The 26,883-nt window shown below is 49.9% G+C and overlaps 1 protein-coding gene across 2 annotated transcripts; it reads right to left on the bottom strand.

Moving 5' to 3' along the window:
* Positions 1-197: 197 nt before the first annotated feature.
* KCTD10 (potassium channel tetramerization domain containing 10) lies at positions 198-26,663 on the bottom strand. 2 transcript variants are annotated; one of them, XM_035017193.1, is made up of 7 exons: positions 26,594-26,663; positions 19,934-20,147; positions 10,892-11,061; positions 7,827-7,916; positions 7,455-7,507; positions 6,223-6,418; positions 198-1,982 (listed from the first exon to the last, which is right to left on the bottom strand). In XM_035017193.1, the coding sequence occupies exons 1-7, from the start codon at positions 26,594-26,596 to the stop codon at positions 1,758-1,760; spliced, it is 951 nt and encodes a 316-aa protein (XP_034873084.1). In that variant the 5' UTR covers positions 26,597-26,663; the 3' UTR covers positions 198-1,757. The 2 variants fall into 2 exon arrangements, with proteins under 2 accessions (XP_034873084.1, XP_034873085.1); XM_035017194.1 differs by having other exon boundaries at positions 7,827-7,913.
* Positions 26,664-26,883: the final 220 nt, after the last annotated feature.

The following is a 26,883-nucleotide window of genomic DNA, read 5'->3' as shown; positions in this document are numbered from 1 at the left end:
TTTCTAAAAAAGTTCAACCCAAACGTTAGGGTTGGTGTTTAAAACTAAAACGGTATATAAAATATTTACCAAACAGTATTTAAACCCCCCTTTCCTTAGCACTTAATAAAACCCGAATGGCCTAATATAGAAAGTACCCCACAAAACAGTTTAAAAGGCATCGACCCCCATACATGATTTTTTAGGTTCAGTCACGATTGTTTCTAAGTTTTATTGTAGGCTTTGCTGCTGGATACAAAATAAAGGCATACAACTGTCCCAAGAAGGGCAGTATGTACAAAGCCTAAGCTGTAAAAACCGTTTCAAAATATAAACTTGTTTTTTGGAATACACTGTGTCAAAGGCTGCCCACCTTAATACCTTTGGTATAAAACAGTAACATTTCCCTTGAAGAGCAGACAAGTGCCATCCATTACCTTACACACGTTCACATCTCCTTGTAACTATTCTACCTAGTCTAGTCGCGACCAGCCACATCAGTCACCACTCACTTCTGTCCCTTCCCAGGCGCAGAGGAGACTGGGAGGTAGATAACCGAGAACGTCCGACACGAGCATTGTGCGGATAGCTGGGCTCCAGCGTGGGCCCCCCTGCGCCCCACAAGCACACATCCCCATCTACAGTCACACACGTCCCTTAAACACGAACACAAACACTTAGCTGGACCCCAAAGGGGCTGCACATCCTCTAACTTGGCTCACTGTGGTCACTCCACACTGTGTAAAAACCAGAGGCAAAGACACAAAGGCGGTCTCGGGGTGATGGCGGCGTCTACAGCAAGCAAGCTGCCCCAAGACTGCTCGTGTGAATGGGCTTCCTGCCTGGATGCCAGGCTGGGGGACAGAGGCCAGGCCACGTCCACTTTCTAAGCGAAGGGCAGGGCTTCTACGTGAGACAGGAAGCCCAGCTTAACAGGGAAGAAGGCTGAGGAAGAAAGAATGGAGCACGGGAAGTGGTGGCGTGTGAGCTCCACCCATAACCAGGCGTTGGTCAATAAGGGGGGGCAAGTGGAAGGGGCAGGAGGTAGGGAAGGAGCCGGGAAAAGTGCACTCCCTGCCAGGGCCAGCTCTGCCCTTAGCCAGGCATGTGGGGGTCCCAACAGGCCTGAACCTCCAACAGAGCCGGGCCTCCAGAGCTATGCTCTAACAGTCAGAGGCATGGAGCTCATCGGTCCTATCTTCCGTGCCACAAACTGCACGCATCTACCAACAAGCCAGGGGGCGAGATCCTGGGGCCGAATGGACTTCCGGCAAAGCCCCGGAGATGGCCCGGTCTAACGCACAGGAACGCAGCCAGCGTGCGGGGCCGGAGGATTATGAAACAAGCAGCTCAGGGAAACCTCTGGTGGCCGCCAACTGCAGGATCCCTCTTCCAGCGCTCAGACAGAACCCTGAAGGAATGCCGCCCCAAAGCCCGAATAGGTAGTCAGCACCCATCAAAATAAATACTGCAAACAAAATTTCTCACATCTACTTCATACCCATTCATACTTTTCTCCGAGAACCAAGAAAGCCTGGCTCCAAGGATTCTCAGATCCCCACGGGAAGGGGAGACCCTGGACACAGCTTGCTCAAGAACAGGGGTGCATTCACCTGGGGAAAGACAGTCACCTGGTCGAGAAATACCAAAATAATCAACTGGCTTGTTACAAAAAAGTATCTCCAGACTCCAGGGGAAGTGGAAGGTGCCCAGGAGGCTGCAGGCATCGGAGTGAAGAGCAGGGGAGAGGGGAGGAGGAGGGCGGCTCGCCTGCTTGCTCACTGGTGGAGGTGGGCCCGGTCGTCCGGACGCTTGATGTGGATCCGCCGCACGCGCTCGATCCGCTCCCGCTCTCGCTCCTCGTCTTCATCCAGGTGATGGGAGCGGCCAGCCGCCCCACCTGTGGCCTCCAGGAGTGCGTTGTCAGGTCCTCGGCCGTCCTGGGCCTCGTACAACAAAATATTGAGGGTCTCCTCATAAATCCGGGCCTCTGGGAACTCCACCTGCAACCCCACAACAAAACACAAGGCAGGTAAGTTAGCATCACACCCGCCCCCCCCCCCCCCACCTCCGCTGCCACCTGCTACTTCTGGGAAGGGCCCCTGGCTCAATCAGGCCCCTGGCATTCCTTTTAAGACTGCCATTACTAGTTTTACAGTAGCTTTTATTTACAGCAGGCAATACTTACACATGGTGCTTACACAAGAAACAAAAGGTATACAGTGCCTATAAATGTAGGATCACATATATTCACCTATATATTCACACCTTTATATTCCCCTATATATTCACACACTTTAAAATGCACAAAAGGTGGCCCATCACACACTCCTCTGCACCTTTTGCTTTCCCCTAACTTGGGAGATCCTTCCATAGCAGGGAATTACAACAATGTAACAATGCAATTAACCAATGAGGTCGTTTCCAAAAGGTTTCTACTAACAATAGATCTGTACCCCTAGAGCTGCTCCATAACCTCGAGCAGCCTTTAAAGCAGCCCCATTTTTTTGAATAGGGACCAGCTGAAAAGGACATGACCCCTCCTGCTTGGTAAAGTTCGGTGTCCGCTGCTTGTCCTTCGGGGTTAAGGCACTGGGAACTGGAGGGAGGCTGTCCAAGTGGGCCCCGGGCACTTGACTCACAGAGTAGAGACTTTGCTTTCAAAGGCAGGATTCTGAGGTTCCCAGAGAAATGGAGGCAGCCCACTCTCCTCTGTCTTTCCTACTGAGACCACAAAACCAGGAGAGAGAATGTGCAGCGGCCGAGGACTGAGCGACATGAATCGTGGCAGACGGGGCGGGGGGGAAAGACCAGTTTGGAATAACCCCTAACCAGCAGAGAGTTTCCTGCCCCGAGGTAGGTCAGGGCAGCCTGCAACCCCGGAACAAGCAACAGCACAGAAAGCCCCAGGGGGGCACCAGCGTCTCCCAACACCTAGAGAGTTCCAGGTTTTCCTTTTTTCTTTTCTCCATTCTCTTGCACTCCCACCCCCCAAAAATCTTGTGGCAGCAAAGGCCAGAGCCTGGGGGAGTCAAAACTCTGAAGGGGAACCTTCCTTTCTGATGAGGAGAGCTGTGGTCCCATCAGGGTGGAGCAAATCCCTGCTGGTTTTCTCTCCCTTCTTCACGCCACTTGGCTCCAGGTACAGGTCAAGTCACGGGCAGTGTGCGGCAGAGTGGGGACCTGAGGCCCCAGCTTTCTGGCCAGATGACAGGAAAGGGGAGCCCCAGGGAAGCAGGAAGCACCAAAAGATGACAAAGGACGGGTGCCTGGGAAAGTAGCTTCTTGAGGTTGTGCGTGAACTCCTGGGCTTGAGCCCAGCTGTCAACCTGTCCCTCAAGAGCACACACACAACTGAGCAATGGCACAGACTGCTACCCGGGACACAGACATGCCCTCAGTGCGACCCAGATCTGAAGGCTTTGAAACCTGGGCTGTCACTGGCACTGCGACCCACAGCTGGTTGGAACTTGTGGCCCAAACCCAACTGGGTCAACTGCCTGCTAAAACAAAAAAAATCAATGTTCTCATTAGGATTTAAACAAGACCTAGAGCCCTGTAACATTCAGAACATCCAGAGTACAATTCGAAAGTTCCTGGCATAATGAAGAACCAGAAAAATCTCAACTCCTGAAGGAAAACGTAATCAAAAGATACCAATGCCAAGTCCAAGATGACACAAGATGTTGGAATTATCTGACAGAGACTTGAAAGCAGCTGTTATAAAAATGTCCCGATAAGGAAGGGCAAACTTTCTTAAAGCAAATGCAAACACAGGAAGTCTCAGCAAGGAGACAGAACATCGAAGAAAGAAATGAAAACGGTATGACTGAAAAATATAGTAACCAACAGCAACACAAAAACAAAAACAAAAACAAACCCCAATTCACTGGCAGCGTTCAATAACCGAATGGAGATGACGGAGGAGAGTCCGTGAACTTGGAAGACACAGCAACAGAAGTGATACAATCTGAACAAGAGACCAAAAACAGACCAATAAAGGGCGTGGTTCTGTGCTCTATTCTCACCGAGTTCCTGGTGAGTCAGAATCAAGAACCAAATGGACAACATATGTGTTACATATCTACTTAAGCCTTACTTTCAGCAAGCCATACCTTTTCCAGCTTAACCACAGAAGACAGTTAAATGATTAAAAGAATTAGCAGAGCACCTGGAATGTTGTATCAAGAAAGACAGCGATACAAAAACCCCCAAGCAGGAACATTCGCCCCGTTACTTGAAACAACGAAACACAAGTGTTGGCTCCATAGCATGGCTCCTGACGGTGTTGGCCAGAAGGCGGCACCTGCTCGTGTAAGGGCAGCCATCCCCTGACGTGAACCCCCTGGAAAGCCAGTCACATGCCTTCCCTGGAGCAAGGAAGAAGCCCTTGGGGTCAGGATGGCAGAGCAAAGGGGGTCGTGGCTAGGGGCCATGGCCTGCCAGCCGGGGCCCCACCTCCAGCCAGTTTCAGAAACGCCCAGAAACCTGTGGGCTAACCTACAAATGGCTGGGATCAGACTGTGTGGTCTCTGAATCCTTTGCTCCCTGTTAAACTCTGAAAATGTAAAGTAGTATTTTAAAGCTCTAATCAATATGACGATTATCCTGTTAATATCCAAAGACAAAGGCAACCCGTGTATATAACAAAACCAAACTGACAAGACAGGGAAGCTAGTTACAGGTGGAATTCACAGCCCTAAAAAAAGCTCACAGGAGGAAAGAGGCGTGCGTCTTGCTAATGTGGTAAAGGGAAGCAGGCGATTCTAGTCCCCCTGCAATCTTTGAAAAAAGGAGGAACCTCAGGGTTTTTCCCTTCTTGGCTCTCTTAAACCAGTACCTATCTTTTGGGATATATTCTAAATACCAATGATAAAATGTTTTTAAAGTTTAAAAAAAAAAATGCTAAGAACTCTGGTTTCTACGTTGTGGTCTCATTTTCTCTCATTTGCCTTTTCTTCTGAGACCAGCTCTAGAATCACAGAGAACTGTGTGTTCCTGGAGCCACACTGATGATGGTAGCCTGACTGGATGATCTACAGATTCGTGCGTGAAAATCTGCTCAGCAGACCCACCGCATGTCCCTGGTAATCAGGGTCCCTTAATCAAGGTTCAGAGGGAAGTGACAAAGTGTATCGTAGGATTTTTTTTTTTTTTTTTAAAGAGGAAGAAAACGGAGTTGCATAGCCCAAGAAGGGCAAGCAAGCAGAAGATCTGAAGGGACCAGATCTCCGACAGCACCCTGTGGCATGATCTAGCTTCCCAGAATGGCACAGTGACAGAGGTCAAGTCTGTTGGTTTGGAGAAGATGACAGAGAAGTGCATCCAGAGTCCAGATCTGTCAGGAAGTTGTGTGCTCAGAAGGAAGCCAACAAGCCTGGGAGCTAAGGAATGCCCAGCAGGCCCATGAGGGTGGAGGGCCACTCCAGGTCAGTGGGCCAGAGGAGGACAGACAGGTGGCAGTTAAGTCATAGATCATGACTAGAAAGCCAAGGTCAAACTCTTAAAGGTAGCATGGTCCCTCTGACGACTGAGATGGGCTGGGGCCATGCTGGCGGGAAATGGTGGTACATGGAGGGTGAGGGGCAGCATAGGGCCATGTCCCATCACTGACAGGAGACAAGGCTGCTGGCACGAGGACAGCGGTCTGAGGATACACCTGAACTTTTTTCTTTGTAAGGTTTTGTTTTGTTTAAGATTTTATTTATTTATTTAATAGAGCGAGCACACAAGCAGTGGGAGCGGCAGGCAGAGGGAGAAGCAGGCTCCCCGCCGAGCAGGGAGCCTGATGTAGGGCTCCATCCCAGGACCCTGGGACCACGACCCGAGCCGAAGGCAGACGCCCAACGACTGAACCACCCAGGCGCCCCTAAGGTTTTGTTTTTAAGTAGCCTCTACACCCAACGTGGGGCTCGAACTCAGGACCCAGAGATCAGGAGTTGCACACTCCACCGACGGAGCCAGCCGGGCGCCGCTCTGAATCAGCATTTATGGCAAAGGGACTGAGGTGCAGTAGGACTGTCCCTGTTTGCGAATGGTCAGAAAGGAAATGCCATTCTGCTTCTCCGAGACCTAGATGTGACTCTCCCCGGGGCCCCGAAGATAATGAGTATTTTCACAATGAGCAATCATGCATCAAGGAAAGCATTTTTAAAGCCTTTCCCTTTTGCTCCAGGAGAAAGGGAAGCGGTACAAGAACGCATTTCAGACCAGCCACCCAGAGCCGCCCGTCGGAGCTCTGACCTTGGTCTGTTTCTTCTCAGTGGCATAGACGATGGAGGTGCAGCAGACCTCGGCAATCTTGCGGCCCTGACCGTAAAAGGACCAGCAGCAGATTTCGTCCCCAATGACGTCCTTTATGAACAGGACCCTTCCGTTAAAGCGCAGAGACAGCTTATCAAAGAGCTCAATGTTTTTCAACATATTGTCGTCAGAATTGCTGCAAAAGAACATTTGAGAAGGTGAGTGTCTCCCCCTCCCAGGCTAGAGTGGCCGCTCTGTTGGGCTCTGCCTGGGCCGGGGAGGAATCAGGAATGACTCGGGGCCCGTGGGCACAGGCATCAGGTCTGGAGCGTGGAGGGAGCCCCGTGAGCCCCGGGAGTGGCAGAATGCAACTGCCCAAGGGAGACTTTCCAACTTGGGTCCATTTATGGGTCTTGAGGAACCTCATTAAACCCCTTACAGCTGAGACCACATGGTCCCAAGAGCCAGAAGACATCTAGAAACCTGTATATATTGCTGGTGGGAATGTAAAATAGTGCAGCTGCTTTGGAAAACAGTTTGGCAGGTCCCCAAATGACTAAACGTAGAGTTACCATTGGACCCAGCAATTCCACTCCTAGGTACCCCCCAAGAGAAAAAAAAAACCTCGGTCCACATAGAAAAATGTGTATACAGATGTTCACAGCAGTATTCACACTGGTCCCAAAGTGGAAACAACCCTGAATGTGCATCCACTGGTGAATGGATCAACAAAATGCAGTAAAGATCCACACAATGGGATACTAGTCAGCTATAAAAGGGCAGATGGATATTGATCCATACGCCACAACAAGGATGAACCTTGCCAACATGATGCTAAGTCAAAGAAGCCAGTCACAAAGGCAAGGTATTACATGGTCCCGTTTCCATGAAGTGTCCAGTGGGCAGACAGCCGTGTTTGCCAAGGGTCGGGGGGAGGGTGGTGTGTGTGCTGGGGGAAATGAAGAGTGACTGCTAATGGCTTTCTTTCTGAGGTGATGAAAGTGTCCACAAAGCAGGCATGTGATGATGGCTGAATAGCTCTGTCAATCTGCTGAAGCCCACTGAATTATATACTTCAAAAAGACAGCCTTTATGGTATGTGTGAATGCCATCTCATTACCTATCGTCTGTCTCCCTGGGCATCCTCGAGGTGCAGAGGGCCACCCTCACTGGAAGATAAGAGGAGGAGCCCCCCTAGCTGATGTGGGGCGGCCCTTCCCGCTGACACCTACCTGGTGTACGAGTACTTGTTGTTACTCCTGTTGTACAGCAGCTTCACGGCTGGCTGACGGCGGTCATAAAAAAGAAAGAAAAGAGTCACTTGGGGTGGAGGGACTGTGGCCTGGGGCCTGGGCCCTGCCACCACGTCAAGGAGGCAGCTGAACACAGCTGTCAGACTGGGGGAAGGGGGTGGGCAGGGGCAGAGAGGGAGACTGCAGGACCCACAGCTGGGGTGGGGGGGGGGGGCCACACAAGATGAGCTGCAGGCTCCCATTCTTCATCCCTCCTCAGGCCTTGCTCAGGCACTTCTATAGGTCTCTATTTCAAACCTTATTCATCATTTGGGTAGCTAAAGAAAGGCCATAAGAGTGTCTCCAACATACCTTATTGGAAGTCGCTATAAGTTTCTGCTCTTCCTTGGATGAGGTGATGACAGGAACTTTGCAGAAAGGCTCGTAAGTATCTTTGTTCTGCTGGAACAAAACATACTTTCAGCCTAGGAGGCCTGCCCAGCATCGGATTATTTAAGCTGGCCTGCAGGGCAAAGACAGGGCTCTGGCGAGGGAAGATGGGGCTGCCAGCACTGGGAAGAGAGGAGGATTCTTACCACCAGTGAATTAGGGTGGGGGACAGCCAAGAGTCGAGTTCTCCAGTAAGTCTGCTCTTTGGCCAGGGCGCTCAATAAATCCTAACAACGATGACACACTTCCACAGCCCAGGGAGTCACTTAAAAATAAACTCTAAACATGGCAGATGAAGTATGATCGCATCGAAGCACCCCACTGCAACAACTGTAGAAAGAACTTAAAAAGTATAAGCCTAGAAGGAGAAAAAGAATGGGAGAAGTGAGGTCTACAGACAAAAGATGTCAAAAACCTGAAGCTTTCGGGGAAGAAGATGAGGGCTAACTGAGCGGAAAGAGAAGGCGGAAACGAGTAAGCAGATGGGAAAGAATCCTGGAGGTTTTCAAACAGTTCTGAAGGCTGGCGGGCAGAGGGAAAGAGCAGAGGCTTGCCAGCCAGTCAGAAGAAGCCTCAGTGAGACACCCGCTCCCCCAAATGGATCCCCTTCCCCAGGCAGAAGAAAGGTCTGCTTTCCTAGAGTGGTTTGTAAGATGAGGACAGGGCTGAGCTACTCTTCTGAAAACAGGGGGATTAAGTGAATGGTCCACATACTAAATGGTGAGCCCCAGCTCCCAGCCCCTTCTCCTACTCAAGTAGATCCCAGAAGGCAGCCAGCCAGGCTTATCCCCACCAGGCAAGAGAGTGGAGGATTCCTCCATAGGGATCTGATCTGTCCAGGAAAAGGCTTATTATAGATTCTGACACTGGGGGTTCCCACTAAAGAGCCTTATCATCTACCACTAAAGCCCACTGGACAACAAGCCTCACCCACGCACATACAGCTTTTCAGAACTTTACTCTTGAATTTTAACAGACCAAAGATCATCAGATTATATGTGGAAAGCCTCTCAACCATGAGACTGAAACCAAAATATAGAGAAAAAGGGAAGGAGTCATGACAAGGGCAGCAGAAAGAAAACTTCAAGACAGAGGAGAGCAGATACTGAATCCTAGGAAACAAGAGCAGTGTTCTATATAAAAAAGAACACTCAGAGAACATGAAAAGGCTCTTGGAAATTAGAAATATGATAGCAGAAATGAAAAGTTCAAAAGAAGGGCTGAGAAGATAAAACTGAAGAAAATCTCTGAGAAAGTAGATAGGAAGATAAAAGCAACAGAAACTGCGAAGAGGTCAGTCCTGAAGGTTCGATCTTAAGACTAAGAGAAACCATAGGAAGGGAACCCAGAGAGCTTGTCTCTAAGACAAAGAAGGAACAGATATTCATTGGTGTGTCTGAACACACCAATAGGAGATGAACTTTCTTACCATTTAGGGATGAATTATGGATATGCACTTACAAAACCAAGCAGACAAAACAATGAGGCAATCACTAACTCTGGAAAACTGAAACGTTGCACAATAAAGAAAATTTTCACTGTGTACTCTGTGACTCAACTGTTAACAATACTTAGACATCACAATGTAAACTCTGAATACTGATTTAACCAAAGCTGTGATAAACACTATATTGGGAAAAGAGGAGAAGGAACATGTGTACATGTCTGGTAGTGGTTGGGGGGCGGGGTGTAGCGGTAGTGCATCAGCTAAATATTAATTTTCTATACGCTAGTACATAATGTTGAAAACTGAAATATCAATAAATAGCAGTGTAAGAAATATGAAAGCAAATAGAATTGTTGGGAATTAACAGAGGAGGGGCGCCTGGATGCCTCAGTAAAGCATCCAACTCTTGATTTTGATTCATTTTTATTTTATTTTTTTTTTAAAGATTTTATTTATTTGACAGAGAGAGAGCAAGCACAAGCAGGGAGAGCAGCAGGCAGAGGGAGAGGGAGAAGCAGGCTCCCCACAGAACAGGAAACCTGATGTAGGGCTCAATCCCAGGACCCCAGGATCATGACCTGAGCCGAAGGCAGACGCTTAACGACTGAGCCACCCAGGTGCCCCTTGATTTCAATTCAGATCATGATCTCAAGGTGGTGAGATCGAGCCCCATATCGGGCTCTGCACTCGGCATGGAGTCTGCTTGAGATTCTCCCTCTCCTTCACCCATCCCCCTCAAATAAATAAATAAATAAAATCTTAAAAAAAAAAAGAACAGAGCAAAAAAGTACGATGTATATACATTACTTTAACAAACAAAAATGAAATAAAAATACTAAGGCAAAGGCTATATAGCATTCAGTTAGATTTACAATGAGTTCAGACTCTTGGGGTAGAGGTGGTATGTGGAAACAACAGTTCCTCACGGAGCTAGGCAGTAAGGGTACTGCTCCAGTGGAGGGCCAGACAGACACATGGCCTGAGGGAGGCACAAACAAGAGCCTCAGATATACAGATCCAATTCCTACGAAAACCTAAAGGGACTCTTACGATTCTCTGCCATGTCGGAACTTTGCTTGAAATAAATGGCCACTGGCTATGTCCAGAAGCATTTTGGTTTTATAGGGATTTTGCTATCACCAAACTTGACCCCAGTGGTCCTGCCCTGGGTCCAGCTGAGGAGTGAGGGGTGTCTGAGTCTGCAGAGATTATATGAGGCTCCCAACAATGACTGGTGGGGTGAGAATAAGTCCTGAGATGCGTCCAGAAAACGGATTCCCTACACTGAAGGGTTTCAATGTACATATGAAATGACCCAACACCATGGCAACCGAAAGCCAGAGGGTAGCTAGGTGGCCTCAGCATTACAGGGAAGCCTCTAAGGGGTCACTGACCGAAGGAGAGAGAAGATCCAGGGTTACGTGTGAACTCGCACATCTCAGTGAGGAAGGAACTGCCCCCATTTTGTAGAAGAGGAAAATGAAGAAAGCAGGTTGCCTGGTACCTCCCCACTCATATGGGGAAAAACGATGATACCTACTTGTAAGGCTGCCTGGCATTCTTCCACCAGGCCCTGGACCAGGTAGTACTTGGCTTCCGCCAGTAGCTCCTCAATCTCCCGGCGGCTCTCGGGCAAGGGGACCGCCCCGTCACGGAGGTAGTTGAGTATCGTACCAAAGTGTTTCCCACACCGGTCAATAAGGATCCAGCCTGCAATGGGAGGAGGAGAAGGGAGGCCTAGTTACATGGGCACTCATCTCCTGGAAGGTGCTGAGGACAAATGGGGTATCTCTTGGTTCCCTCTACCTCCAGGGGAAGAGCAGGACCACAGAGGGGGCAGCAGCCCCACCTGCCTAGCTACCAGCAAAGGGCTAAGCCCTGCCTGGAAAAGCACTGCAACGCTCTCCAGGCCCTGCTGGCTGGGGACAACCACAACCACAACCACAACCACGGACTCATGTGGTCTCATGCTCTTTTGGATGCCAGGACCTCTGAGGCCTAAAAGCATGTTTGTAAAGTGTCCTCAAAAATCCCTTAGCCATCCCAAGAGTGCACTATACCTGGATAAAATGGGTCCAAATGACCACACCCCAACAACAGGGGAAAAGCCAGAGGTAAAAGTATCTACTCTCCCTCTTTCCACGATGCTTTTTTCAGATTTCCACATAATAGAGCCATTTCTAAGGAAGAAGACTGCAACCTCTGGCTCCCAAAGGGGATCCCCAACACTCACCACTACCACCTCGGGATGTTCCTTCCTTCACTTCCCCAAAAAAGCACTTACTGGCTAGTGACAATGACCAGAGAGAAGATGGTGAACCAGACAGACCTTGCCTCAGGCAGTTCAGTCTAGCATGGGGAGATGGAACTTGCTTTCATGAACTATGGGAAAATGTGCCAACTGCTGACCAGAATCAGGCACAGCGAGACACTCTTGGGGGTGGGGGCCAGGAAGGCAAGCCCTTCAGCTTGATGACCTCTCCAATCTGGGGACTGGCCTGCTATACCCCCACTAGGGATCCCCAGGTTTTCACAATTCCTCTTCAGAAATGGAAATATCTGGGGGGTGGGGGGGCGCGGGTTGTTACTTGCAGGAGGAAACAATGCTGAAGCCTGGGAAGTGGAGGGACCGAAAGGAGAGGTAGGGATGAAGCAAAGACCTGGTTATGTCTTAACAGAGGACAGGAGGCTCTAGAAAGAAGTCAGGTTGTAGAGAAGTCCCCCCCTCTCCCAGGCGGGCAGGGCAACCCCAGCAAGGGGCTTCCCCAGGTCTCCTATCCCCCATTACAAGGTGAGAGGACACCAAGGCACAGGGCAGTTAAGTTTAAACAGGAATCTGTAATTTTATGCCTCACTTTCCTCAACAGTTGCTCAGTTTGGGAGAAGGGCCCCCACACTTCCATTCCTAACACCATGTCACCCTGCCCCGAGTCCTCCGCAAACCCCCAAGCCCTGCCTTAGACACAAAAGCTAAGAGCAGCAAAGACACCTCTTCCATATCCAGAGTCACAAGTCCACCCACCACCCCCTTCCCAAATCCAGCCCTGCCAAGTATGCTTTCAGAGTTAGAGGGCACTATATTTATTTGGTATGTGCAACAATCCCTAGGGGAGTTTGGTAAGAAGGCCCTTTCCATACTCCCATCCTACAAACTCCTCAACCCAGGGCTCCTGGACCTTTGCTTAAAGGTCTGGTCTTGTCCCTCCAGAGGCTTTCGCTTGGTACTTCCCCACTGCTACGGTTTCCTGAATACAGTAGGAAGAGTAATTCCCTGTGTGGCCAACACAGTGCAAACGTGCGGCCTGGAGTCAAATCCTGGTTTCAAGGAAGGAAGAGGCCTTCACAGGCGTGGTAAATCACATCACCCTGACAGTGACTGCTGGACCTCATCCCACTGCTTCTTTCTACACTGAGACAATAAAGTATGGACACAGTATCTGCCATGCAGCTCAGATGCCTACAGGGGCCTGCAGCAAGCACCATAAATGAGTGTATGGGGCCTGCGCCCACAGGCTGACCAGAAAGCACGTGCCCTGCCCCCTGGGGACAGGAGATGCGGAGGCTCTTCTCACTCCAGCCAAGAACAGCTAAGCAGGAATGTGGGCCTAGGGCTGTATGAGCCCCTGATATTCCAAGAGATGGCAGAAATGCAGGCCTCTCTGTGAAACCTCGAGCAAAGAAAACCTATCTGCAGGCCGCCTGCAGGCTGGCATTTTGTGAGCTCTCTGCTACCCTGGATCAAGTGCTTTCCTGCCAATGAGCAGACAAGGTGTGGAAGAACCATATTATCTTCCCAACAGTTCTTTCGGAAGGAGGCTAAGTCTCCTGCACTGTCCACAGATGACAACAGAGCCTCAGAGAGGTTTAGGGACATTCCCAAGTCAGGGAGGCAGAACTAGACCACAAAAAGCAAGGAAGAAACTCACAGGAAAGCTCCTTCCACCAGAATTGAGAAGACGAGTAGAGTCTCAGTCTTCAAAGCAATGGCAAACCCATTTAGCTCAACAACTCTGGGAAGAAAATGTCCACGTTCTGCCTTTGATGCGTGGATAACTTAGCTGCTCAGAATGAGCAGGGGCCCCTGAAATCAATTATCCAAGTGACAGTCCAGAGTTTCCATAAACGAATAGGCAGACCATGACATTGGGCTCCAGCTCAAGAATGTCGTCAGGAAATGCTTGCGGTGAAGGAATCATACTTTGGACAAATAAGGGCAAAGGAGCTGGGCGTGCTCGCCATGAGGTTTCAATTAGCATTTTGATTTTAAAATATTTTAGTTGCTTTCGAAGCCGGAATCTACCCCTTTGAAAGAGCTCAAATGCCTCACGTGTAGAAAAGCAAATGGAAGTCAAGCAGCGCCTTGCTTGTGGGGAGCCTGGGCAGCTGCCGTGGAGCACACAGCCTATCTCAGAAGGCTGCCCCGGTCAGGGCGGCCGGCGGCCCATCCCGCAGGGCTGCGGGGCAGAACAGGCAGGCACAGAGCGGGAGGCTCTGGAATGGTTTGGGAGATGCAACACAGCCCAGTGGTTAAGAGCAAGGGCCTGTGTTGGAAATCCAGTTCTGCCGCCTACTTGCTGGATGACATGGGCATTGCACCAAACCTCCCTGTCCACCAGTCTCCGGGCACCCCTCAGGGCTGGTACAAAGGCACGACGAGAGAGGACACGGGCAAACACACAGCACACTGCGGGTTCTACTGGCAGCACTCAAATGAGGTGACAGTGAGCCCTTCCCATATCTCTTCATCCTCGCTGGAGAACAGAGCATCAGCAGTGTCCAGCGGGGGCACATTCCAGCCCTTAGGAGAGTCCCGTGGCTTTCCGGGTACCCTGGAGAAGGCTTCTCTCAGGGACCGGGGACTGGGCGACAAGGCTTGCCCCCTCCCAGCCCCGCCAGCATGCCATGCACTTCTCCTCTCTCCTTTCACTGCCCCCACCTCCAGGGGCGGGGTGGCAGGGGGAGGGGAGGGGGACACAGGGGCAGGAGGCCTTCACTGACCTCTCCTTAGCATCTGAAGGTTTTTTTGTTTCTGTTTTTTTTTTTTTTTAAAGATTTTATTTATTTATTTGAGAGAGCGAGAATGAGAGAGAGAGAGCGCACATGAAAAGGGGGAGGGTCAGAGGGAGAAGCAGACTCCCTGCCAAGCAGGAAGCCTGATGCGAGACTCGATCCCGAGACTCCAGGATCATGACCTGAGCCGAAGGCAGTCACTTAACCAACTGAGCAACCCAGGCACCCCAGCATCCTAAGGTTTTTATACTCTATTTCTGTGGTTCCCAAACTTGCCTATTTATAAGTCATCTGAGGTACTTGTTACAAATTCAGATTCCGGGAAGCTGCCTCATTCCCGAATCAGAATCTCTGGGGCAGGGCTTCTCAGCCTCAGCACTACTGATATTTTGGACTGGATAATTCTTTGTTATGGAGGGACTGTCCTGTGCATTGTGGGGTATTTACCAGCATCCCTGGCCACTACCCACTAGGTGCCAGGAGCATTCCCACCCCCAAACTGTGACAATCAGTAAGGTCTCTGGACATTGCCCAATGTCCCCAGGAGGTCAGATTCATCCCTGTTTGAGCATCAGTTAGGTAACTGAAGACCTAAATGTAAAAAACAAAAAACAAAACAAAAACATAAAAACATTGAGATATCAAAAAAACACCATTAAAAAAGTTGTAACAAGTCACATTGGAAGAAAACATTTACAACATAAAATCACAAAGAAATGGGTCCAGAATACTTTTATAAAGCAATAAGAAAAACAAAACAAAAACAGGAAAACATGTAAATAAGAAGTAATCAGGCAGCTAAACAATGAAACACAAATGACAAAAAGATGCTCGACATGCTAGAAATTAGGAAATGTTAAATAAAACCAGAGTATCAGATCATAACCATCAGATTAGCAATGATTAAGAGGTCTGTCTGTGCCCAGTGTTGGCACCAATTCGGACCGTGGGAGTTAGGTCGGCACAACAGCTAATACCAACCAAGCCATGGATGCTAGCCCGGATGCCCCTCCCAGGAATCAACCTCCCAGGGGTGGGTAAGATTTCAACGCTGCAGCCCCTGGTGGCTGGGTCCACGGCCTTTTCATTTACTAAAACAGAAATACGACTTTCTGTGTGTGTCATGATGTGGCAAAGGTTGGGAAGCTCTGCCCTAGAGATGCTCACACGTGCCACGGAATGTTCAGGAAAGGTAATATTCCAAATGGTGAACACTGGAGCAATTTAAACAAACCCTCACCAGAATATGGATCCATAAACAATAGTATATTCCCAAAATGGAACACCCACATGTTTGAACTAGAGCTATATATTATTCGTGGCTCTATCTAACAAGCATAATGCAAAGAAAGCAGAGAGACTTTAGACAATGTAACATCACCTATGTAATATGGGAAAACACACCAACAATACATTGTTTAGGGACAGAAACTGTATAGCATAATTACTGACAGATTCACATCAGTGTTTTTCACCACTGGATGCACATTAGAAGCCCCTGCAGAGCTCCTCAAAGTGCGAACACCCAGTGCATCTAGCTGGGGTGGGGGGGAGAACCCAGGCATAAGGCTTTAGCTCCCAGCTGAGTCACTGTGCTACGGAGGTTGAAATTCACCTAGTGACCCCAAGGTCAGGCAAGTGGTCATCTCTGGAAGGGAGAGAGGCAAATAAAGAAGGTAAAGAGAGGTCCCATCAGCCTAGGTAATGTTTTATTCCTTGTCTGAGTGGGGGTGATGTGGAAAACAAAGGCAAAAGAAATGTAGAAAAAACTACATCTCCTTACAACTTACAGCCCACTGACTAACACTTGGGACAGGCAGAGTGACCTTCCTCCAGGAACTCAACTGCCTCTATGTTAATACTTTGCTAGGGACAAAAAGCAACCTTAGTTTGGTAGTAGCCTGATCTCCCGGATCCTGGAAATCTTCTTTAACATATAAAAATCCCTTTGTAAAGTTCCTTTATCTCTACCTGCTCCAAATATATGTTGGCAATCATCCTCCAAACATAAGGCCCATTGAAATACATTTGAAAGGTCTCCTGACTAAGGGTTTACTAGACAGTATTGTAAATGACTTTATCCTAACCACATCTAGCCCCTCAAGGTCCTGGAAACCTTACTTCCAAATTCCTTCAACCTTACTTCCAAATTCCTTCAACCTTACTTCCAAATTCCTTCAAGACTTACGCTATCCCTAACCCTCTCCCAACTTTAAAGTACTAACCAGCCACTCCTCGTGACCTCAGTGCAGCTCTTTCTGCTCACGGGTCCTGTCCCCGACCCCGTGCTTTAATAAAAACCATCTTTTTTGCACCAAAGATGCCTCAGGAATTCCTTCTTGACCATTCGCTCCCCGGCCCCAACATTTCACATCAGGGGCACGAGGGAGTTTGTTTTATTAATCACATTTTAAAAGCTCTCGATGTATTCACAGTTTTACAGAAGAGGGCATTCTAATTTAAGCAGGAGGCGTGGAGATCTCAGGGAAACCACCGGGTACTACGGTTTTCCCACAGATTGCATGGATTTCCCCACTGGTTTTCAAGGGAATGTGTGCTGATAATAAGATTAATGATTCCCTTCTTTAATCTGGCTCACATACTCCCTCATTCCAGAAACATTAGCAAGAGACCAGAAACCACTGGGAAGGGGGCGTGGGGAGGTGGACCACTGTACTACGGAACAGGGTTATGAAATAGGCAACTATAGGTGAGTACGGAGGCAGAGCTCTTGTTGGGAAAGGTGCCACATCCCTCCATGCTGACAAGGAATCAGGTAAAAATGCCAGCACTGGAAGAACCACGCCTTTCTGGGGAGGAGTCTGGGAAAGGCCTTCTTAAGAAAAGCCATCCTTTGGGGGTAAGGTAGAACTGCAGAGCGTTCACCCCCAAGGCCAAGGCGGGCCACTTCTCCCCCAGGCGCTAAGACCTGCTTCTCCAGCCCCTCACGGCGCTCCTCCCTCCACCTGGACATACCCCACCCAGGCAAGCCCCACAGACTGAGTCTCCCATTTAATCCCGTAACAACCCTGAAAAGCATTACCATCCACAACTTGGAAAAGTGGAAACAAGCTCAGAGAAAGTCACCTGCCCCCTGTCCCATTACCAGTCAATGACAAATGAGTCTAAATCAGCCCAGGGCCACATACACAGCAGCGGCTCCATCAACGTGAGCTGTGACTGTTACCCTGGGCCGGAGCCAGGGCCCAAGCCCACTGACTGCAAACTTCCCTGTTTAGGAACTGAACACACACGCACACAGTACAAATCGCCGACAGAGAAGGGCATGGAGCGCTAGGGAGAGTGTACCACCCACCCTGGGCCCCAGGTCCTCTCCCCAGAAGCAACCGGTTTCTCGGGCATCCTTCAGGGGTTTCTAGCAGCTCAGTACATCACTGTTCTGTGCCCTCGGAGCCCCCGTTCCTCGGCCAGCAGGACACACTGCTGCATCCGCTCGCCTCACAGAGCTGCACTTGCGGTTTTGGCCTGTTTATGGCAAACCTCACTGTAGGTGACAGGCTTCCTGCCTGAAGCCCAGGGTGCAGCTGCGAGATGTGGGACATTTAGGTTAATTTGTAGACCAAAGGGTGTATCTGGGCCAACACTCAGGCCACTGGTCAGGCTGTGAGGTGTACTCACCAGGGGCCAACAGGATCATGATCGCGCTGCCTGGCACAGGGTGGGCTGGAAGACCAGACACAAAGCTGGCGGCTGACCCATAAGGCTGTGGAGCTCAGGCAACCTGGCCTGGGCGCTGGGCCCTTGGTGAACTGAACCAAGGCCAGCAGAGTAAGAGCCAGCAAGCCCTGAGCTCAGTGGCTCTTCTTTTTTTTTTTTTTTTTTTAAAGCCCCATAGCTTTTGAAAAGGACTTCTCACTTACTGCAAGGTAGCAACAGTACCACCCCGGAAGGGTTAAGATGAGAAGGAAAAACACCAAGATGTCACCCGGTGAGCTTTCCACGACAGGCGGAGGGTTGGAGTTCGAGCTTTAGTGGAGCCCTGTGAAAATGGCCGGGGCCGGAGTGCCAAAGACAGCCCTGTGTCCCTGGAGGCGCTGGGGTGTCCAGGAAGCACTGGGGACAGGACAGCCCCCGGCAACTGTTCACAAGCCCGAACAGGAGCCCTGGTAGCATCCCCATGTCTCTCCCACTGGGGGGATGAACCAGCCTGAGGACCGGCTCTTCCTCGGCATGGCACGAGGCCAGCAAGGCGAGGGCTTTCAAGGAGATGAGGCTCCAACTTCACTTCCAAAGTGACTCCACCGCTTTTCCTGAGCCCCACCAGAGACTGGGCAGGGCGGAAGAAAAGCTACAACAATCCTGGGTTCTCAGATAAGGTCTGTTTCCTTCTGCAGCTGGGGCGCTATTGTCTCAGTCTCTACAAATACTCCCCCAGTGATGCTGGGTGTGGCCCCGCGCAGGGGATCCTCCCACTCATAAAAAGCTCTGTGCTTTCCCGGTGAGACACAGAAGGAAGCTCTGGGGCTCAAACCTCATTTACCTGATGCTTGGCCAGAAACCCGAGTTTCCCAGGAAGCCCAGGGAAGCAGAACCTCAAGCCCCACAGCCCGGCCTTCTCCAGGACACTGAGGGAAACACCCTAACTAGCACACAGCTCGAGCTTCGGGTCCCCAATCCCCCCTACTTATATCAAAACTCGCCCACCTTTCCCAGGAACCAAAGTCCCAGGGAAGGCAGGGGCTTTAGCCAGGCACCAACCTCAGAAACAGGTAAGGCCGGGTCCAGCCAAGCTGTGGTCTGGCCAGGTCTTGAGCAATCTCAGGCCAAAGAGTGAAAGATGGTGCCATTCTTAAACCTCATTGTGACCCGCCCCGTAAACCCAGCCAGGCAAGAATGTCCCCCTTGTCAAGTGCTCTTGGATTGTTCCAGTTGGGTAGTAAGATCACTTTAAAGAATTCTTTGCCTTTCACGAACATGACTTCCCATGAAGAAAAAGGAAAAAAACACGCCCTGAATATACGTGTATTGAATACTACGCACCAACAGCCCCAAGAGGTGGGTACACTGGACCCATTTCACCTGGTTAGGATCACCAGCTACTACACAGGAAGCTGTGACTCAAGGCCAGGTCTGTGAGTCTCTGTCAGGCCCCCATCCCGGGAGGACAAAGGTCCAGAGAAAACATTCATGCCTCTCTCTCACTCGAGTTTCACTCTGAAGTCACAGAATCATTGCTGAGACCTGGCAGGGGACCAACCAGGGCAGCCAGTCCAGCCACCATTTCACAGGGCTGAGACCTGGACTTTATCCAAGTCACACGGCAAGTGGACAACTGAGTCAAGACTACGAGCCCCCGCCCAGGTGACTCCATCTCCTCTTCACGTCTCGGCTCATCTGTCACTTCCTCAGGGAAGCACTCCTTTACGACACCCCCCAGACTAGATCTGGTCTCCCGGGGACGCGCTCTTGAGGCTCCCCACACACTGAGGTAACACCGAGCACAACCGGAAACGTGTACCTGTGTGGACAACTGCCCATGTGCTGTTGGCCCCCTGAACTAGGGTGAAGCCCCCAGCCACGAGCACGGCCCCAGAACCCGAGGGGGGCTTACCTTCGCTGTCAGTGAGCACTTCCATGCGCCCGCTGAACATGGCTTTCAGCATGGTGTCCTGCTTGGTCAGCGTCTGCATGGTGGTGTAATAGAGGGCCCCGCCCACATTCAGCTTCACGTACTTGGAGCTGGGGCTCGTGCCCTTGAAGGAAGTGGTGCGGGTAGCAGCCGCTGGCACCGCTGAGCTCACCACGCTTTCTCCTGACATCTCTTCCTGCCAGTGAACACGTGGAGAAGACACAGGGTCACCAGAGTCACGGCACCAGGCCTGCTTTACCTCGGTCAGCCTCTGGGCTGAATCTGGCCTCCAGAGGTGTTTTGCTTGGCCCAAGTCTATACTGCATTTAAATCTCCCAAGGCTGAAAACTGAGAAGAGTTCACCAAAAAAACCCTGGATTTCTGGCTTCTCTTAAAATCAAAGGCCAACTGGGCCACCAGGGCTCCCACAACTGGTGGGAGCTGGGGTACTGGCTGCCCCGAACCCCACCCAGATAGCCTCACATACTGACCTCACCTGCTGACCCTATGGGCACAAGTTTACCACTGACTCTTGTGTCCTGAGAACTTCCTTTCTGCCTGGTCCCCACATAAACCAACACCCTGGATGCATCCTAAAGCAGCTCAAAGCACTGCCCGGGTCTCTCTCTGTTTTATTGTCACACACCACTCAACAGCTGAACTGCAGATGAAATAAGTTTTTTTGTTTTTTTTTAAAGATTTTATTTGACAGAGACACAGCGAGAGCAGGAACACAAGCAGGGGGAGTGGGAGAGGGAGAAGCAGGCTTCCCGCCGAGCAGGGAGCCCGATGCAGGGCTCAATCCCAGGACCCTGGGACCATGAACTGAGCCAAAGGCAGATGCTTAACGACTGAGCCACCCAGGCGCCCCAGATGAAATAAGCTTTTATGAATCAAGTAGGATCCCAACTACCACTCCTAATCCTTCCTATGGGGGGGGGGGGGTGTTTCTCAGGACTACACGACAGACATTAAAAACCCCTGGAAGCAAGTTAGTGCAAAATTAGAGACTTCCTGTACTAGCGCCGCCCTGAACAGCAAGATCTGGTGACAGTCTCCTTAATGGCATGGCCAGCTCATGTCCGTCTCAGAGAAATGGATATACCGTCTGATTTAAGCAGGCCTACAAAAGGAAACTTGTACCTGGCAGACGTGTACTCAACGAGAACATTTCTTTGACATGTTTCTTTGACACATTTCTTCTTTGGAGAAGATGTCCAAGACCAGGCTGAATCTTTAGGACTATGGGGCATAGCACAGAGGAAGCGGCCCCCGACAGCCAGACCTGGCCCTGCACTCATCTCTGGGCCTTGATGTTTCCACCAAACATGAACGATTCATATAGCACGTCACCTTCTGAGAAGGCCACTCAGTGGCTGATGGGTCAAGACACAAACAAGACTACTCCATAATTATGTCTGAACACAGACAAAAACAAGACCATTGCCCAAAACAGAAAAAGTGACCGAACATCACCATATCCTGACCAATGTGACTCACTGCTGCTTCTTTACCAGTTAGAGCTTTAACCCCATTCCATTCTTCCCCACCTTCAACACAGGAATTACTGAGACCCCATCCAAGAATGAACCCTCCTTCCTGACAGCATTCAATAAATACAGAGCAAAGCCTCACTTCCCTGAGTCCTTCCCCAAAACCACCCAAGGCAAGCCCTAATCCTCTTTCTGAGATGCTCCGTGGTTCTCCCTCACTGCCACAAGGAAATAAACCCCACTTTGACAACAGGCATGCTCGGGGTGGGGGGGGGGGTGACAGCGCAAAGCTTTAAAAAACAATACCCTGATCCTGAAAAAGGATTGTTTTTTTTAAATTTTTATGCCTTTCTATCTTTTCCAGATCTCCCACAATTAACGTGTATTACACTCATAATGGGAAAAACACAACTGTTATTTTTCAATGGGAGAAGGGGCTAATGATGAGTGGCAACCTGCTGTCCAGTGATCCGGAATAACAGAGGCAAGGGCCAACCCTCTCGACCTCCATCCACCCAAAAGAGCGGCCTGGAAATCAACCACTGGGGGGCTCCTGTTGGGGCCTGCAGAACGGCACAGGAAGAATGAACTCCTGGAAAGAAAAGTGTTTTCTCAAGAAAGTGTTCTTGCTTCATCAAGTGAATATATCCCAAGAAGGTATTCAAAAGCTCAAGCTTAACTCACCTGGGGTCTCTATGGCCTAACGCCACAAATAAAAGAGGCAGAGAGAAAGCAGTGACCCCTCCCTTCCAGCTTTCCTTTGAAATCAGTCCCCAGAAACCCTACACTAAAGGTTATCACCAACACTTCGCCCCAGAAATACTCTGTCCATGGGATGATAGCCTGGGAGAAGAAAGAGTTTCTCAAAACTTTGAAGACCTAGGGCACAGGAAGAGGGTGAAGGCCTACAGGTGTGGAGTTTTGGGGTTTTTCAGTTGGGGAAAACTGCTCCAAAATGGAAATCTTTAAAGCACCCTTTCAGATCTAAATTTACACAAAAATACGTGTTTTGGGAAATGGTCTAGCATTTTGTAAGGCACCTACGAAACAAAAAATCATAAAGTATACTTCAATGTACTTTTACTTTCCAATACCTTTTTAAAGATAATTTGCCTCCAGTAAAGTATATTTTAAGTGCGCAGTTTGAGGAGTTTTGGCCAGCATATGGATCTGTGCAGCCACCACTCTGATCAAAATCGAGAACATTTTCATGGTTCCAGAAAGCCCCTCCACGCCCCCCCCCCCCAAAGAAGATACCAGTTTTCATCTCTACCACCACATACAACATTTAAAATCCAAACAATGCTGGAACACAGCTACTGTTATTTCCAGCTAGTAGATTCGGATAGCATATCCCAGAGAAGTTCAGTCACTTCCCAAAGTGCACTGATACTGGAGGTGGGTCAGTGACAGAGCAAGGATAGGGGCAAGTCCTGTGTGGCTTTGAGCCCATGATTTTATCAACATTCATGCCTGAAATACATAGAACTGGAACATATACGTTGAGAAAGGAGTGCCCCACCCCCCCTTCTTTATCAAGTACTAAAAAAGCTTTGAAAAAAAGATGGGAGGCGGGCGCCTGGGTGGCTCAGTTGATTAAGCAACTGCCTTCGGCTCAGGTCATGATCCTGGAGTCCCGGGATCGAGTCCCGCATCGGGCTCCTTGCTTGGCAGGGAGTCTGTTTCTCCCTCTGACCCTCCCCCATCTCATGCTCTCTCTATCTCATTCTCTCAAATAAATAAATAGAATCTTAAAAAAAAAAAAAAAAAAAAAGATGGGAGGCAATGTGTGGCTAAGTGCGTGGGTTTGGAAGTCAGACCTGAATTTAAGCGCCCAGCCCTGCCATTGATTGACCAGTTGTGGGAGCCTGGGCGAGTCATCTGAGTCTTGTCCTGTCTATGAAACAGGGACTACAGCAGTGTCTCCCTCCCAGGACTGCTGTGAGGGATGCCACAGAGCACTCAGCTCGGCCGCCGGCTCAGAGCACACACCCCAACACAGAAGACTCACACTATGATTATTTGAGAATGCTCTCAAAGACTCAAATTATCTTCTCTCTGAAGACCATTTCCATCTCTACTGACATCCACCCGAATCACTAAGAGATAAAGGCAGAAACCATCCGGATGCATCTAGCTTGAGACTCCGGAATAGACAAAGCTCTGAACCTTTCCGGAGCCCACCCTTCCAAAGGTCAGTCACCTCAATACTGGGACTGGCCCTTGGATAAAAGGTTCTGATTGTTCATGTCCCTGAGCCTGCATGACACTGAGCTAAGGACACAAAGCAGCAGACAATAAGCCTCTCCCAGCATATCTCTCTACAGAAGACTCCCCAGCCATTGCTCCTGGGATCCTGCTTTTTCACTTGTTTCAAAGATTTGATTTCATCATTAATGAGGTTGGGGAGGTGGGACAAGAGACAGCAAAACTGGTTACAAGAAACAAAGACGGAATTGATACTTGAGGTATTGGTTACCAATTCTATTCAATCAGAAAAGTTTAATCCAGTTAGATCTCCCCAGAGTATCCTGTTGCAGATTCTAAACAGTGGCTCTCCACTTAAAAAAAAAATTACTGACATGAGGGTCCTATCCGTGTAAATTCTGATGTTAACTGGTCTGGGGGTATGGTCTGGGCAACAGAAGTTTTTTAAAACTCCCCTAGGTGATTCCAATGTGCAGCCGAGATTGCAACCCACTGCTCTAAACAGTTCTGTACACCTACTAACTTCATCATCTTGGAGAAGCTCCCCAACCTCTTGTTCTATTGGCCCAGTGAATTCCTGATCACACATAAAAATAAACCAAAGCATCATCAACAAAAGCCAGCCCCCATCTCACAGCTTCAGAGCCACAGACAGGAAGCAACTGTATACATACTTAAAAAATAAAAATCAGCCCAAGGAGGAAAAGTGTTGACTTGAAAAGAGGCTTGGGCAAGTACAATAGGAGAAAAAGGCACCAAATCTCTCACTGTTGGATGTTTTCTATACAGCTCTCTGTGGAACTGTCTCTCTCTTGTGTGTTGGGGGGAGATGTGCATGTGGAAGGTTCGATCAAAAGTCTGAGCAACCGGGCGCCTGGTGGCTCAGTCGTTAAGCATCTGCCTTCGGCTCAGGTCATGATCCCAGGGTCCTGGGATTGAGTCCCACATTGGGCTCCCTGCGGCGGGAAGCCCGCTTCTCCCTCTCCCACTCCCCCTGCTTGTGTTCCTGCTCTCGCTCGCTCTCTGTCAAATTAAAAAAAAAAAAAAAGTCTGAGCAACCTAGACTAGTCTCAGTTCCACCACTTCCTGTGTGAGGTTCAGACAAGCGTTTTAACTGAGTCTCAGTTTCCTACCTTGTAAAGTGAAGGCAAAGCCATAATCTTCATAATAAGCTTCAGGGAATGAATGTTAAAGTACTTGGCACCTGGCCCTTAAGGTCCCTCAAACTTAAAGACCAGAGGTCCCAGCCCAGGCTGTACTACAATCACCTGGGTGCACTTAAAAGCAGACGCCTGGGCTTCACCTCAGGCCAATTAATCAGAATGGGGGGGGGGGGTAGCTCAGCAGTATTTAAAAAGCTCTTCAGATGATCTACGGTGCAGCCCCAGCTAAGAGCCACAGAGCTAAGGTGTTTCTTTAACCAGCTTGATCTAAGAGTCACTACCTTTTGGCTAACTATAAAACTTGCCCAAACTAAGGGCATTTCTACAACTCAGGAAAGTCTGCTGCTCCATTTCAACCAAACCGCATTACATCATCCACATAACTGTAGTATTATTTTGCATCCAAAACTTACTTATAGGGCAGCTACTGCTATTTCCAAGTGTTCTGCTAAATTACTTTCTCTCCCTCTGGGTAACCTGCAAACTATTGGCCTCTTTCTCTCAGGGGTCCAGTGAAGATGTCATCATCAATCCCACTTTTTAGGGAAGAAAACTGAAGAATCAGAACTATAAGCGTCCTCTGACTCAGGCCCCTTTCATTACAAAACCCAAATCAAGAAATTATTAATCTCCCACAGGGCGTGTTAAAACAGATTGAGGAGCCCGACCCCCAGACTAATTCAGTAGTCAGTGGTAGGGCTTGAAAATTTGGCCATTTCTAACAAGTTCCCAGGTGATGCTGCTGCCACTGCTGGTCTGGGGACCAGTTTGAGAACCACACTGGTTTAATGCCTCCTTCCCCTCAGGTGGTCCTGATTTTGCATAAAATGGAGCAAAGTCAGATACAGGATGGCTAAATTTTCTTCAGCAGGGTCCTTGAAACTCATCTTCTCTAAAGACTGCATTTTCCAGGAAAGACACAGGCAAAGAAGAAGTAAAAGAGCAAGGCTGAACTCTGGTCATTCCCACCCGGGGCCAAAGAGCCATTTAAGGTATAGACCCTTAAAGGATCACAAGCAAACAGAACCATTCCCACAGCTGTGTGACAGCATGTGACCCATTCCCAGCTCCTTAGGTGTGGCCCTTCGGGCTCCAACGGAAGTGACTAGATAGGTACCAAAGCGCCAGTTAAGGGCGCTGGACTCCGTGGGGTGAAGGTACCCTGACCTCAGGCCCCCGGCATCCCTCTAGGCACCGATGCACGTCTGCCCTCCAGCTGCCTCTATTTCTCCCCCCGCCCCCTCCACTCGCCCTTGTGTTTAGAAGCACCTGGAAGTCCCTTCTCCACCTCCCCGAAACCCAGAGACTGCAGTCACAACTTCCAAAAACCCCCAAACGCTCCGCCCCAAGGAATCCCACGTCGCTCTTTCATAACCTAACCGTTTTCTTTCGCAACACCCTCCCACCTTCACTTTCCACCCCAATGTCCATCTTCGACGACCCCTCTTTGTTCTCTTCATAATCACCAATCCCATTTCCAATGAGCACTCAAGACTCAGAGACACCCCCCCCAACTCACCCACACACAAATCTATTCCCCCAAGCCCAAATGCTCTTTCCGGATCCTGAACAGCCAAGGACCCCCCGTTCCAATTATCCACCGAAGCCCTTCCCCCACCCCCGGCCTCGCCCCCCTCCAATCCCCCAACCGCCTCTCCCCTTTTCGCGACAGTCCCTCATCGCAACACCCCCCCTCAGCCCCTTCTCTCTCTACTCTGCCTCTGCCGGGCTCTCCCCGCCGCCCAGAGGCCCCAGTCGGTGGGCAACGCCCTCCCTACCATGAAAAGTCGGAGGACGCCAGAGTCTCCAAACCCGGACTGAGAGAGGCAGGAAACACCCAGCTCGCGCGAGCCGGGGGCAGAGGCGGGGCCGGGGCGGGAACTTCCGCTGCCGCAGCCCGCTTCCGCCCCTCAGAGGGTGCTGTCTTAAAGGGTCCGTCGTAAGTCTACACATTGGCTGCGTTCCCTCCAGGCTCCCCGGCTGGAGGGGGTTGCATCTTCTCTTGGCTGGATCGGGCACTAACCCGCTCTTGAATGGCCCCCTTTTTTTTCACCTTCCAAAGAGGAGG

The sequence above is a fragment of the Mirounga leonina genome, unplaced genomic scaffold (assembly GCF_011800145.1).
Source record: "Mirounga leonina isolate KUSES-001 unplaced genomic scaffold, KU_Mleo_1.0 Mir_171, whole genome shotgun sequence".
NCBI lineage: Eukaryota > Metazoa > Chordata > Mammalia > Carnivora > Phocidae > Mirounga > Mirounga leonina.
The sequence above is the reverse complement of the archived record's forward strand: the minus strand, read 5'-3'. Positions and strand labels throughout refer to the sequence as shown.

Bases quoted from the DNA above. Each gene is read 5' to 3' on its own strand.
- KCTD10 (XM_035017193.1), bottom strand. The intron at 7,917-10,891 runs GTAGGTATCATC...GTTTTGTTCCAG, and splicing joins AATGCCAGGCAGCCTTACAA to CAGAACAAAGATACTTACGA. The intron at 1,983-6,222 runs GTCAGAGCTCCG...GTGGGGTTGCAG, and splicing joins CTGAGAAGAAACAGACCAAG to GTGGAGTTCCCAGAGGCCCG.